General features: G+C 60.4%; 1 protein-coding gene across 16 annotated transcripts in view; it reads right to left on the reverse strand.

Moving 5' to 3' along the window:
* CAMTA1 (calmodulin binding transcription activator 1) overlaps window positions 1-14,106 on the reverse strand; it is an 821,619-nt gene that overhangs the window by 70,214 nt on the left and 737,299 nt on the right. For 15 of the 16 annotated variants that reach the window (XR_004276407.1, XR_004276406.1, XR_004276405.1 and 12 more), the window contains 2 exons: window positions 12,762-12,888; window positions 7,551-7,685 (listed from right to left, as the gene is read on the reverse strand). Coding sequence is in view for 7 of the 16 variants with exons in the window: in XM_032303260.1 (XP_032159151.1) it covers window positions 7,551-7,685; window positions 12,762-12,888 (262 nt within the window). In the remaining 9 variants the exon portion in view is untranslated. Of the gene's footprint in view, window positions 1-7,550; window positions 7,686-9,604; window positions 9,844-12,761; window positions 12,889-14,106 lie in introns of those variants that run through there. The other variant, XR_004276414.1, reaches the window with a different exon arrangement.

Below are 14,106 nucleotides of genomic sequence, written 5' to 3' on the forward strand. Positions count from 1 at the left end.
CAAACTCCCCACTCGCCATCGCCCAAACCTGTTGCTTCTTCAAGCCCCTCCATCCCACAGAACGGTCCACTCTACTCCAGTTGTTCAGGCCCCAAGCCTAGGTACGACCCCTCATTCTCTCTCACCTTCCACGTTCAAATCATCCACGGAAGCCTTGACTCCGAACCCCCAACCGTGTCTCTTGGGACCCATTATTACGGGCCCCCCAGGCCCCCATTGTCTCTTGCCCGCAGTGTAAGAGCATCAGACGGCTGGAGGTTTCAAAAACACAAACCTGAGGGTGTGACTCGCCAGCATAAAACCCTCCCGGGGCTCCCATTGTCCTCGGGATGAAATTCCAGCTCCCTGTCTTGGCTGATGGGCTGCTCTCGGCCTGGCTCCCACTGACCTCCCTGGACCGCTGTCATTCCCCTATACCTTCCCTTCCTCTGCCCAGCGGCGCGCCTCCTCAGCTCCTCCGACATGGCAGGCTTGCCCTCTCCCTGGGGACCTTGTTCTTGTTAGTCCCGCAGCCTGGAATGTTTTTCCCTCGCTCTTAGTGTGGCTGGCTCCCTTCCTGTCATATGGCCTTCCCAGAGAGGCCTCCTCGGACCCCCCAACCTGAAGTAGCTGCGCCGGACACTTTACCAGGCCACCATTTTAAACACTCTGACGTTTTCCTTTGTGATTTGTTTGTTGTCGTTTCTCTCCCACTGGAATATAAACTCCACAAGAATATAGGTTCCCTGGAGCCTAGAGTGGTGTCTGGGGCACAGCAGGTGAAGGACCGATGGCTCGCGAGACGAGGCCAGGAGATGGTGTGCACGTGTGAGGTGATGTTGGGCTGTGTGAAGGTGGTGGACAGGAGATGCAGAGAAACAAGAGAAATCGGGGGGGGGGGGTGACAAAAGCATTAGGAGGGTGACAGGGCACGGGGAGGGGTGACTCCTGGCTTCCTGGCTCGGGGAAGGGTCTAGGAGATGGAGGGTTGCAGGGAGGCAACAAAAGAACGGTAGTGAGTAACATTTGGGACATGTTGACTTTGTCCAAGAGAAATCTGACAGGAGAGCTGTCTTGGGGGCAGTTAGATGGATGGTTCTGGATCTGAGGCGAGGCACGGAGGAGATATTGCACCTTTACCTTTGTGTACCATAGCGGAAGCCCTGGGTAGGGCCAAGCCCTCAGGGAAAAGAGAGTGGCCAAGAAGAGGGGGCTATTCACGGCCATTCAACTTGCGGGCTCTCGGGACCTGTGACCCCGTTGACTGTCCCATCCCCTTGTGAGGCCCTCCAGACCCCAGGCTCTGTGGCTTCACCCTCTCCCAGTCCCTGCGACTCCCCTGACTGCTTCTTCTTCTCATTCTCCACCACAGGCTCCTTCTGGAATGTTCGGCAAATGTATAGCCCGCTTTCTCCTGGGGCACTCTCTTCTCCCTCTGCCTCAGAACGTGACCTTATTGGGCAATAAAGTTTTTGTAATTGATAATTACAGATGTAACTAGTTATAATGAGTTGCTACTGGATTGCACCGGCCCTCATCCAATGATTGGTACCCTTACAAGAAGAGAAAATGGGGACACAGAGACACACAGAGACAAGGTGCTGCGTGATGACGGAGACAGAGATTGGAGTCACACTGCCACTAGCCAAGGAATGTCAGGGATGGTCAGCCACCACCAGCGAATTCTCCCCTATCCCTTTCGGACGGAGCATGGCCCTGCTGATGCCTTGATTTTGGACATCCAGCCCCTAGAGCTGTGAGAGACTATATTTGTTTTAAGCCTCTGAGTCTGTGGTCCTTGGTTCCAGTGGCCCTGGGACACTAATGCAACGGTCAAAGGTGAACTGGCTGAGACTCCCACCTTGATGCCTCGGGGTGGGGAAGGGAGCCGGCAAGCCCATCCTGCGAGAATACCCACATCTGCCCGAGCTCCGGGGCTCCCTCCACAGATTGTCCTTTGCTTCCTGCAGCCAGGAGGGAGACGCAGAGGCCGCCTCCTCGGCCTCTGCAGATGCTGGCCTTGCTCCTCCGTGCTGGTTCTCTGCGGGGCACCATTTATCACTGCTGCAAGGAGGGGGGTGAGGCCCAGCTCCAAGGTGACCCATTCCCTGCCACACAGAGGAGCCCTTCACAGATCTGTGCGCTGTGGCCCCAGCTGCAAACAGCAGATCACTTCTCCACGAGGCATCTGAGGACTAGGCCCCCGGGGTTCCTGGTTAAGGAGGGCTAAGGACAGACACCCACCCCCAATCTGTAATGATGTAGACCCCACAAAGACCAGTTATGGGAAGAGTGCCAGTGTTCGGAAGAAAGGCACTGGCCGGGCAGGGTGCAGCTCAGAGGCGGGGAAATCCCTGCCCCTGAGCTTCAAGTCCCATGTGTAAGACCAGGTCAAACCAGGCTTTTCTGCTGTCCCCTTGTCTCGGGAGTGAGGTCCGGGGCACACGGAAGCAGGTTCGCTTGTGCATAGAAGCACCCATGAGATAACCCACTCCAGATGAACACCAGAAGGCTCTGGGCAGTACCCACTTCTTCCTTATGGGGGGGAACCCCTACGTCGGTGCTCCTGAAGCTTCTCTAAAGTCCTCCCAGAGGCAGGTGAGGCCAGGCCCGCAGGCACTGGCAATGGAGGGACTTCAAGGCACCTCTCCAAAGTCAAAGACAATTCCCTCCCGCTGTATGTCTTATCTTAAAAACTCTTGTGGATTTTGTATTCAACTCCCTAAAATCAACTGCCTTGTTTTTAGTAAAACAGTGACATTCTACATGATTTACAACTCAGTTGCTTGGCTCTGTGTGTGTTCTCCCATGTGGACAGTTCAGCGTCACGCCAAGGCTCAGAGGAGGGTGGCTGGGAGGTGGGCTGTGGGTCTGCAGGAGGGACGGAGGCAGGCGAGGAGCAGCTGGCACAGGCCATTCGTCACAATACCCTGGAGTGTCACTACGGGAGGGGAAAAATACCCAGAGGCTTCTGGGGGCCAGTCTCACAGCTGGAGTGGCCTCTCCTGTTGCCACTGGGCTACCCCCACCATCTCTAGGTCAGTGTGTGGTCTCTGACTCTGGGGAATGAGGCTGCTCTATCAGGGGAGAGGCTGGCAGGAGCACAGCCATAGTGGGGGGGAGGCAGCCCGGAGGGCAGGCAGCTCGGAGGTGGGGGCTGAGCTGGGGACCACCCCAGCTACACACCTTCCGTCCGTTAGCACAGAGGGTTCGGTCAGTGCAGAAGATCAAACGCGGAGGCCAAATCTTGCTTTTCCTTCTCTCAGCTTCCTTAGTAGGGAGGAGCTCTCCCTACTCTTGATCTTTCCAGATGTTTAACCCCCCTGGAGGCTGGCTTCACGGCCCCAGCGCTCACAGCGCTGGTGAGTGCCCACCTTGCCCTGGGGCTTCCTATACAGGAAGCCGGCACCTAGCGGCTGAATCCTTTCCAGCCTCTGCTCCCCACTCTGCTGGAGATGACAAGGTCCCTTTCCTGCCCCGGAGGGTCAGCAGGAGGCCTGTCCAGGTGGCCAGCTGGCAAGCGGAAGAAAGCTGCATCCAAGCCTCACTTGGATCCTGTCGTCCAGCCAGAGGTGCTGCTGCCTGAGAAGCTACTGTAAATAGTCTAAGTCTATGCAGCTTAGTGGGGATCCAAGAATGGGGCTGGTGGGGGTGGGGCCGGGGGACCCTGGGGCTTCTCGAGCTGGCCTTGGTTAGAATTAGATAGCGGCAAGAAAAAGAACTGTGTGCCCAGAAGTTGCACTCATCTTCTATTCCAGGGACAGGAGTCACTTAAAGGTGTCCTGGTGCCCTTGGTGAGCTGGGAGCCCCACCCCCTCCACTCCGGGAGCCGGAGCTGCAGTGTCAGACGGCCTGGGTGTATTCTCTTTGCAACAGGCACAGGGAGACCATCTACACAGCCAGCGCATCCTGTTCCTGAACAGCACAGCCCGGCCTGTGTGTGTCTGCAGGACCTAGAGCAGGCAGAAGAGACATTTCCCAGAGTCCCTCCACGAACGCCTCCAGGGTAAACTTGGTCTGACTGCCTGTAGCCTGGAAGAGGTCCCACTGCCTTCCCTAATGCACAGCTGGCCTGCCCCAGACGCTCTGCAGCCAGGCCCTGGGAAATCTGTGCTGAATTGCACCTTTGGGTTAAGAAATGGTGAAAATGGTAGTTCTCCGAGTAGCCTGGCCAAAGCCAGCCCCGGCTTCATCCACCCCTTCAGCCCTTGCTGCCCCTTCTCCCTGGGATCCTCCTTTTCATCCCTTCTGGCTTAGCTGATGCCTGCTCAGGCTTGATGTCTTAGGTCGGGGAAGCCTTCCTGCCCACCGGGCTGGACTGAGCTCCTCTGATGTACCCGGTGGGCACTCAGTCACCCCCGCGCACATTCACAGGACAAAGACGCATTGTGGCCTACAACCTGTCAGCCCGCGCTAGGCAGCGGGGCTCCAGGCGGACAGGGCTGGGGGTGGGTGGGTGAGGGAGAAGCCACCTGGCTCTGGCGGAGGAGCTGCAGCTCTCCGGATGGGAGGGCCGCGCTTCCCGAAGTCCGCCCCAGCTCTCTAAGCGCTGGAGGCAGCGCCCCCTTCCCCCCACACCCATCTCCTCCTTCGGTCTCCGCCTGGATGGCTGCGCTCTCGGGTGCGATTTGGGGGCCGAGGTCCAAGCGCTTCGCGGGAGGAGCTCGCCCTGCACCCGGCCCGTTGGCTCAGACAAAGGCTGCGCCGGGAACAAAGGCTGCACCACCGCGGCCGCGCGGGTTTGCGGCGCTCCACGCTCGTGCTTCCACGCGGCCTTCCGTCTGGCAAACATCCACTTTAAAAAATCAAATGAAGGCAGAATCTCTTCCCCAAACAGTCCTCCCCCTCCGGGAGGGGGGAGGGGCGAAGGGCGCCCCCACGGTCGGGAGCACTGCGGCGGGGGCGCAGGCAGGGCCGGCGGCTGGGCTGCGAGCGCGCGGCGCTCCCCGCGGCTCTCCGGTCCCGCAGGGCTGGGGAGAGGCGCGGCCCGCCGGGTGCCCTGCCGCAGTCGGGGCGGGTGCGAGGCGCCCCTGCATTGCAGAGCGCAGGGTGCGGAGGGGGGCGCGGGCGGGCGTGCCAGTGTGCGCGCGTGTGCGTGCGCGCGTGTGTGCACGCGCGCCGCCCGGCCGCCGCGCCCCAGTTTGCTCGGCGCTGCAGTCCCTCGCCCCCTCCCCTTTGCACCCCCTCTCCTCCCCCTCACCGCCGCAGCGCGCGCGTCCCCACCTCCCAGCAGCTCCCAGGGCGAGTCTGCCCAGTAACTGTGGGGGCGGGAGGGGAGAGAGGAGCTGGAAGGAAGGCTGCCGCCGGCCTGCTCCCTGCAGCGCCCTCCCCCACGCGAAGTTCACTGCCAAGCCACAGGGCTGGCCAGAGGCCCGCGGACCCCCACCCTCGGGGCTGTCCCAGCTGTCCCTTAGGCATGAGGCAGATTCTGCCCGGGTGCTGCGGCTGCAGTTCGGGCTCCCCCACCCCCCACGGCTATTATTTATCAGGCGGGTGAAATCCTGGGAAACTTTTCCTGCCGTGAATAAGGCACTTGTATTCGTTTAGGGGAAGGGAGGGTCTCACGGTTCCTCTGCTCTGGCCACTTTCCCCTCCCATTACTTGAAAGGATACCTGTCCAAGACCAGAGGGAGAGGGATTCATGAGGTCTCGTGGGGGCCCTGGTCTGTTCCCTCTCCGGGGTGGGCCTCTCCTGTCTTTTCCCCAACCTGTCATCTCTCCCGTGTATTTTGCCAGGGGCTGGAGGACGCTTATTTCAACTGGAGGCCTCTTGGAGGTCTGAGCTCCTAGTCCCCTGCGAAAGGGTCCGCTGGGGATCAGGCGACCCGCTTGGTGCAGGCTCATTGCCTCAGGGACCTGGTATCGCCGAGGGCTGAGACGTGTGTTTGTGATGAAGCAGAGGTGTTTTCCTTTCCCCATGGTCTCTGTCCCAGCATCCACCCCTGCTAGTAACCTCAGGGTGCAGCTTGCTCCCTGGGCTTCCACGAGGGGCTGGCTGATGTTTCCTGTGCTCCAAGGGACTGCCTGGCTGAGGCTTGGCTCTTGGAAGGGCTCCATCTCCCAGGCAGGTCCTACATGGGTCCTCACCCCTGGGGGGGTGACCTGGTCACTCAGGGAGAGCCGGGATTCTGCAGAGTACCCCATCCCATTTCCCGTTTGTTCTGCAAAACCCAAACCGGATTTCCTGAGCAGGAGCCCTGGTCGCCCCGCCCTTCTCTGTTGCAGTCCTGCAGGCCGTCATCCCAGCTCCGGCGGCTCCAGGCTCGCCCAGGGTGGCTGCCAAGTCCAGCCCGGGGCTCCCACGCTGCTACTGCCAGGGTGCCGATGTCTGCTGACCCAAAGCCACCTCTGGGAACAGCCTGGAGGCTTTCGGTGGCCAGGGTGGCCACCAGGAACGCTGTCGCTGCTGGAGCGGGGCAGGGATGAGGCTGAGGTTTGCACAGGGGGCGGCTCAGGAAAGCTGCCCGGGGCATGTGCCCACGCCCAGAAAATCCTCCAGCCGCCAGCAGCCAGGGGGACGTCTGGGAGTCGACAAGGCCAAGGGCTGCTGTGTGCAGAGGGGAGAGGTGCTTAAGGAAGTGATCCCTACAGAGGGCCCAGGGGCAGCTGGGGCAAGGCCCACACCTCAGGCTGATGAGGTCTCTGGCAAGTACCCCACAGACTGGTGCTCCTCTGGGCTGCCCTGAAACTGACGTGTGTGCAGCCATTGCTCCCACTCTGGCCCGGGGCCAGCGAGCAGACTACCAGCTCGGCGCCCCAGGCCAGCTCCAGGGCTTCTGCTAGGCATGCTCAGAGCTGGGCAGCCTTCCCCCGCCTGTCTTTGGCAGCTTTTCTCTGCCGAGCCTCCAATGCCAACCTTCACTCATGTTCAAGGCCAGTGGCTTTCAGAGAGCCATCCTGGGACAGCAGGTCCTGCCTCTTTCATCTGAGCCTATTGGGGCTCCCTGGCCCTCCACCGTCAGCCATGATGATGATCCCGGACTTGGTTCAGATGCTCTATGGGGCCGAGGCTAAGGTAGAAACAGCCTGGAAGCCGGGGATCACAGGTGTTGGAGGGCTTCCTCGAGGTTTGGTCTGTTATCCCCAGGAAGCAAAAGCACTTAATAACCACCCCCCCCCCCCCCCCCCATCAAGGACTTGGAACATGTAAGGAGCCGAGTCTGAGCCACCTCCCCTGGACGGCCCACTCTGCTTTCATCACAAAGAGACTCAGGACTTGGGGATGGCCTCCAGGGGCTCTCTCTTCCAGGACCCCTAGAAATTGGCTTGGGGGGCAGGAGAACACACGCAGACCCAGCTTCTCAGGCCCTGTCCAGAGAGGAACGTCTGAGCAGCTTGGGGGTTTATCTGGCCACTCAGATCCCCTGGCAGGCCCAAGCTCATCTACTTCCTTCTGTGGCAGAGAGACCTAGATTAGGGAGAGCAGCTCAGTCCGTCCGTCTGTGGCAGAGACTTTTGCCCCAAGTGGACGTTAGGGAACCTGAATGCTTCTTTCTTTTCTCACACCCTGTACACAGGGTCCCCAAGGGTCCCTTTTCCTCAGCACCTGGCAACCCGAGCGCCGTTCTTACCGTCCAGTGACAGCCAGTCATGCTGTGAGGAAGGGAGTGTGGGCAGGGCCCGAGCTTTGTACTCGAACACCACTGAGTTGGAGATGATCTGGTTGTTGAAGGCAACTTGTAGGGTCACAAGACCAGTGTCATGGGCTGCAAGAAAAGGAAAGAGAGGTCAGGGTCGGGTCGGGGGTGGGCACCGTTCCGTCTGTTGTACCGCACAGGAACCTGGAGGGCCCCTTGCCCAGGCCCCCTTCGCTGGGTGACCCCGCTTCTGCCTGCCCCTTCCTCGAGGCCCAGATGTAGCGCTTCTCCTTCCAGGAAACGTCTCTGGACGCCAGACTCCGGCAGGCGCCCTGTGATCACTCCCAAACCCCGTATCGGAATCGCCTCCGCTCCCTGGTGAGGACAGGTGCGGGAAGTCAGTGCGGATTTGCTGGATGAATGCGTGAATGAATGCGTGAATGAATGAATGAATGCCTGAATGAATGGGCCGCAAGCCCGCCCGTGGCCGCCTGACTTCTCCCATATCCCATCCCTCCTAGACGGCGTCCGGAAACAGCATTTGGTGCTTATTTCTCTGCTTCATCCTCTCCTGCAAGCTTGTCCTGCTGCACTCAGCATGGCCTCCCATGTGTTTTCAGAAGTTCCCCTGCCTTCCCGACGAGGGCAAGAGCCTCAGCTGTGCCTGTTACTCTGGGCCCACGGGGGCTGGTCCAGGGGTGCTCGCACGAAGCTTAGGGCTCCCTTCCATGCCAAGACGGTGGCCTTTGGGAAGGCAGGCCCCTGTGGGTCTCATTAACCCTTCTGTCCCCAACATAGGGCTCAATGAAGACTGCATGGCTTGAATAAACAGCTGGACATTCTCTCTGTCGGCAAGAAGAGAGCCCGCCCCTGGTGGAAACCTGCTTCGGTTCTGGGGTAAAAGGGGCTGCACAGCTCCTGTTGAAATCTTGGGGGCAGAGGCCCCCAGAGATGGCCCCGGGGGCACAGTACGGACGTGCAGCCTGCTCACCCCACCAGGCCTCGTCCTCTGGTAGACATCAGGGCTCTGTGCTCTCTGCCCTGCTTTTTTGGAACACCAGACACCAGTGCCCGGGGCCTCCCCAGGACAGATTTCCAGGGAGGACGCACACAGAGATCATGTTACTGCTTGGGCACTTGGTTGCAGTTTACAGACTTGAGAAAGCCGTCCAGGTCAGCTGCTCCCTGGGACAGCGTAGAGCTCCGGCTTCCCTCTGAGGCAGACCTTGCTTCCCATGGGAAAGCCAGCTCATTGAGCTGTGGCCTCTGTTCCTCCCAGGTAGACGTGTGATGCCACTGTCCCCAGAGCAGGTCTTCAGGATGTCATTGCCCCAGGAGGACCAGTGGGTTTTCCCCTCCACTTTCGACCCCGGTGTGGTCTCTTAGCTCCAGACCAGAAGCCGAACTAGCTGGCTGCATGGTGGGCTGGGGGGAGGGGGTCCTGTAGGACGGACTGCAGTGCCTCTCTGGGCAGGGGCTCCCGGCCAAGTCCAGAACCTCCGGCGGCCCTGACAGCGTCCCCAGGCAGACTTCCAAGTTCATGGTCACTCATCCTCCCTGGAGCTTTGCCTTGTTTACCAACAGGAGAAAACGTAGCCTGCCACACCCCAGCTGCGCCTGCTCAGCTCTGTGCCCATCAGCGGGTCTCCCGGCGTCCGCGGGAGGCTTCTCTGTGTCACATGTTTTGACCCGGGGGGGTGGGGAGTTCCTCAACCCCTGCTCTTCTCCACACCTCCGGCATCTCCTGGCACTTGTGCCGCCTGTGATGCTGGAATGTGGGCGATCGAAAGCGTCCCCTCCTTCCACGGGGATACACAACGGAGAGGAGAGGCCCTGTCGGCGTCTCTGGGTCCCAGACCAGCAGCTGGGTGCAGGCCGGCCACTGCGCGGGGCGCGTCCTCGGCTCGCTCCCTCCCCTCGTTCAGAGCATCAGCGGGTGCCGGCCCCTCCTCTGGTCTCCAACCCCCCTGCCACCGCTCTGAGCCAAGCTGCCGGCCTTTCTCACCTCGAGTCCTGCTGCGGGCAACCTCAGCCGTCCGGAGACCCACCTGTTCCTGCCAGGATGCTGTCGGGGGGGTGGGGGGCTACGTCCCAAAGCCCCCCACCTGAAACTGGTGGGAATGCGTTGCCCAGGGAGCTCCCCTCTTGAAGTCAGGAAGGATCACCCGTCTGCCCACTTCTACGGTTTCCGAGTTTCTGTTCTTCCTCCCAGCAATGTGTTCTCCCACGCACCCGGAATCGTCTTTTAGAGACATAATTTAGATCGCATCTCTTCCCTACTTAAAACTAATGGCTTCCCGTTGCAAGTGAAACCAAATCAGACTCCTTCCCGTGACTCAGAAGGATGGACAGGGGTTGGTCCCCACCATCTTCTCCAGCCCTGCAGTGTTCGGCTCCCCCACGACCTGTTCCACTCCCCCCTCCCCCGACTTGCTTGGCGATTTGTCTCCTTATTTCTTTCTGTCTCTTGCAGTAAAGTGTAAGCTTCACGAGAGCTGGGCGCAAGTCTGTCTTAGTCGCCTCTTCGTGCCCAGGGCCAAGGTCAGTGCCTGGCATGGTACAGCCCCTCAACCGTTGGTTGAATGAATTGCTTCAAACTGCAGTGCATTTGCCCCCTCAAGTTGAATTCTACCCCTTACCTTTGGGGACCTCCCAGGAATCCAGGGTAGGGCTGTCATACCAGCCAAGTCTTCTGGTTGGTGGCTTCTCCTATCTCCTCCTGAGCCCAGGGGCGCCTTTCCTGAAGTCCCAGGTCTTCTGTCTCACACCCCTCACCCTGAGCTCAGTGCCCTGACTTGGTTTTCTCTCCTGAGCTTGGAGCACGACCGAGATCTTGTAGGAGGCAGGCTCCATGCTCCTGGGTGTGTGGCCCGTGGTGGTAGGGGACCGTGTTCCTGGTCAGGGTCTGGTCTCTTCATCAGGGTGCCGGGCTAGTGAGTGGCGGCCACGTGTGCCCCCCGTGTCCCCTCCTCCCATGTCATTTCCTGCTCCTAAGGTGTCTCGTCTTGTGCTCCCCGGCCTCTGGGCCCTTCTCTCTGGCAAGGCCAGTTTGACTCTGGATTCAGGTGTTCCTTCCTCAAGATCAGCTCATTCTCCTGAGCCCTCGGAAGGCTCAGGGAGGGGCCCCCGCAGCCAGTCTACACCCGCCCCCCTCCCACCAAGGCAGTGGTTTGTTTGCATGATTGATTCCTCCCTGGGCCGACTGCTCCTCGGGGTCAGAGTTGGGCTGAGGGGCTGGGTCTTCAGCCCTACTCCATCCTAGATGCCTAAGCAGGGCCTCGTAAACGATCTGATGAATGAAGGAACGCACGCCCACACCCAGCACTGTCTTACAGAGTGACATGCTTTAGTTTGGGCCGGAAAGCAGAGCTGTCCCAAAGGGACCCCCCACTTTGTGATTAGTTGCAGAGCAAAAGGGTGCTCGAATCGTGGAGCCCCGGCCCTCTGTGTCTGTCTGAGCCTGTGGCTTCTCATCTCTGAGTCCAAGACGTGCTCTGTTAGAGGAGCTGAGCCCCTGGGAGACACGCTGGCCTAGGCAGACTCTGCTGCCAGGGTTTGGGACCCAGGAAGGCTCTGAGACCAGCATAGCGGCCTGCGGAGAGACCCAATAGTGCTGAGCCCCTCTCTTCCTTGACACAAAAAGACCTAAGGCCTCCCACACGGAGCGCCTTCCCGAACTGAGCCGGGGAACCCAGTGCTTCATGGACCTTCCTCCCCCTCTGATCTCACCCATCTGACAGCTGGCTTTTCAGATGTCGAAATGGAGGTCCCGAGGGGTCAAGTGCGGGCCTAGAGTCACCAGATGGTAAGTGGCTATCTGGGGTGTGCTGTGATGTGCCAGGTCCTGGCTTGGGATGTTGTCCAGAGGGCATGCAAAGGCCAGTCTTTTTGTGGAAGGGTCAGATAACCTAGGACAGGCAAGGTCTGGGACCTCCGCCAGGCAAGACCCAGGTACCGGAAGTGGCTTCTATTTATAGAGCAGGCGAGTCCTGCTCCTGCAGCAGGTGGTGAGCTGACGGCATGATAACAGGCTGCCCTCTCCCCCTGCCCCCTGGAACGGAGGTGGTGGGGAGTGGCAGCGACATTGGCCACACAGCCCGGAGCCGTGCTAGGCTGACCCGTGCTGGCCTCCTGAGGGCTGTGCTCCAGGGCAAGCCGGGCTGCCGGGAGCAAAGGGGGCTAAGTGCGTCCTCTGGCGCTGGCCAGGCAGTGGTGGGGGCAGAGCCAGGATGGGAAGGCCACCCTGGGCATCATCCCTGCCTCTCTGCGATGTTTGTGGTGAGGGAGGTGCCAAGTTCACGTGGGGGCTAAACCTGGGAACCTAGTTCTAGAGCATTCTGCCCCAGCAGGCTGCACAGGGAGAGGAGCAAAAATGAAGGAAGAGCGTTCCATGTGAATCCAGGAGCCCCAGGCTGGGGGCGGGGGGATTCTGTGGATGGAGGCAGAGAGCTGGGGTGGCCCAAGATTCCTGTCCCCACTTGTTTCTGCAAACCCTCAGCCTCCACAGGGAGCACTGGCTCCTTTTATAGACGCCTGGCTTCAGATAACACGGGGAAGGGCTTGCTCTCTGTTCCTTCTCCGGGCGAGCTGGACAGGCCATCCCTGGCGCTACCATCAGCCCAAGGACACATTGCCCACCAAGGGCACTGGGGACACCAGAAGAACTCTGGAAACAGATTCCTTCACAAATACTGATCTCCTCGTGAGGTGCCCCGGCGGACACATGATGACCGGGGAAGACACGGATCCCGACTGCGCGGGGCTGGCAGGCCAGAGGTCCAGGAGTTGAGCAGACGGGAATGTCTGTCTAGCTAAGCAGCTGATGATGATGGGGGGAGGTGAAGGTCAGAGCCACAGGGACAGCAGAGGGCTCTTACTCCTGAAACTGGAAGCGAATTGTAGGACGTGCCCTTTTCGGGGTGCGGTGCGTGGCTCCACATTCTCAAGGGAGTTTGCGCCCCTTGTTCTCAGTTTGAGCCTCCTTCCCACAGCCCCAGGTCTCCATCCCTCTCTGCACTGCTCAGGGCTCCGTCAGCCTCAACTGATGACGTTATACTAGTTGTTCGGGGACCCCTCCCTCCCAGCGGGGGACCCTGAGGCTCAAAGTACTGATGTGACTTGTGCCAGGTGGCTCCCAGGCTGAGCTTTGGTGCAGCACTCCTGGCCCCCCCCCCCGAACCCGTGGTGGGTGGCTGGCCCCCTCACCTGGGCAGTAGCAGCGCAGAACCCCGGGCTGAATCAAGGACGCAGGCACTGAGATCTGGTCGAACAGGCAGCTGTAATTATTGCTGGCTTCTTGCCACGGGCCTGTGATGAGAACCTTCACTCCTCCCTGGAGGGGACAGAGAGGACCGTCAGCCACAGCAGGACGGAGGGACGGGAACTCGGCCCTTGCAGGCTGCCCCCGCCCCACGTGCTGGGTGACCGTGCCCAACTCCTGGACTCCAGAATGCCCTGGCTTTCCAGAACCGCTCTCCCAGGATGGCGGCAGGAAGGCCCAGCCTCTGGGGGGAGGGGGGCCACACGTTCCTTGCCTTCCTCAGCCAGCATCCTGCACTGCGACCAGCGGTTTGGGTCCCTGACCCTCTTCATGCAACTTTCAGTTCTAGGCAGAAGGCAGCACGGGGTTGTTCAAACCTTTTAAGCTTGCTACATACAGGCCGGGCAGGAGTCCTGGAGGGAAGGGGTGGGGAAGGGAGGAAGCTTCTTCTGTCATTTACTTGCGTGCAGGCTTTGGGAACTCTGAGTTTTGAAAACAGGCCTGAGCACGTTAGTGTCACCCCAGGAACAGGGAGTTCTGGTGGGGATAGGGAGAGCTGCAGGAAGCCCAGGGTAGAGCAGCGATCGTGGGAGAGGGGGGCACAGAACGGCTGCAGAAACAAAAATGGGGGAGGAGGCCTCAGAGTTGGAGGGGGTTGAGCGGGACAGGGGCTTAGAGCTGGGGCCTGGGGATGCGGGCCCCTCAGGCTCTCCTTGGATGGGCCAGGCCAGGCCCCAGCCACCTTTCCCAGCAGGGGGCCCGAGATTCTCAGGACAGGGTGGAGAGCGCCACCTAGTGTCCAGGCTGCAGAAAACTGAGCGGCACACCTGCTCGAGTTGTGGGGTGTGCCCTGCTCCCCACCCCCAGCAGGTGTGCTGGGGGTGGGGAGCAGGGGTGAGGGGTTCAGTCCCCCCTTTCCCCACCTCTCCAGGACAGAGAAGCCAGACCCCAGCTGTCCCACTCCTGGTCGCCTCCTGAGACTCCTGCCCAGTCACCAGTTCTTGCGTGGACCTTCCTTGGCACTGGCCCACCCCGACCATGGAGGGACCCCCAGCCTCAACACAAGGCTAACCCCCGGGCTGCCCACAATGCTCCTGGAACCCAGACCTGGACCAGAGCTGGCCTTGGGCATCAAGAGCAGGAGGGGGTGTTTCCAGGGATGAGGGGAGGGGGGCTTTCCCACAGCCCAGCGCAGGAGGGACCTTTCCTGACTGACAGGCGTTCCACCTGGGCCCTTGGATGAGATGGGGGTGGTTTTGGAGAAGCCACCTCACTGCTAGGGGGACAGAA

Source organism: Mustela erminea, chromosome 10 (genome assembly GCF_009829155.1).
Source record: "Mustela erminea isolate mMusErm1 chromosome 10, mMusErm1.Pri, whole genome shotgun sequence".
In the NCBI taxonomy this organism is placed as follows: Eukaryota; Metazoa; Chordata; class Mammalia; order Carnivora; family Mustelidae; genus Mustela; species Mustela erminea.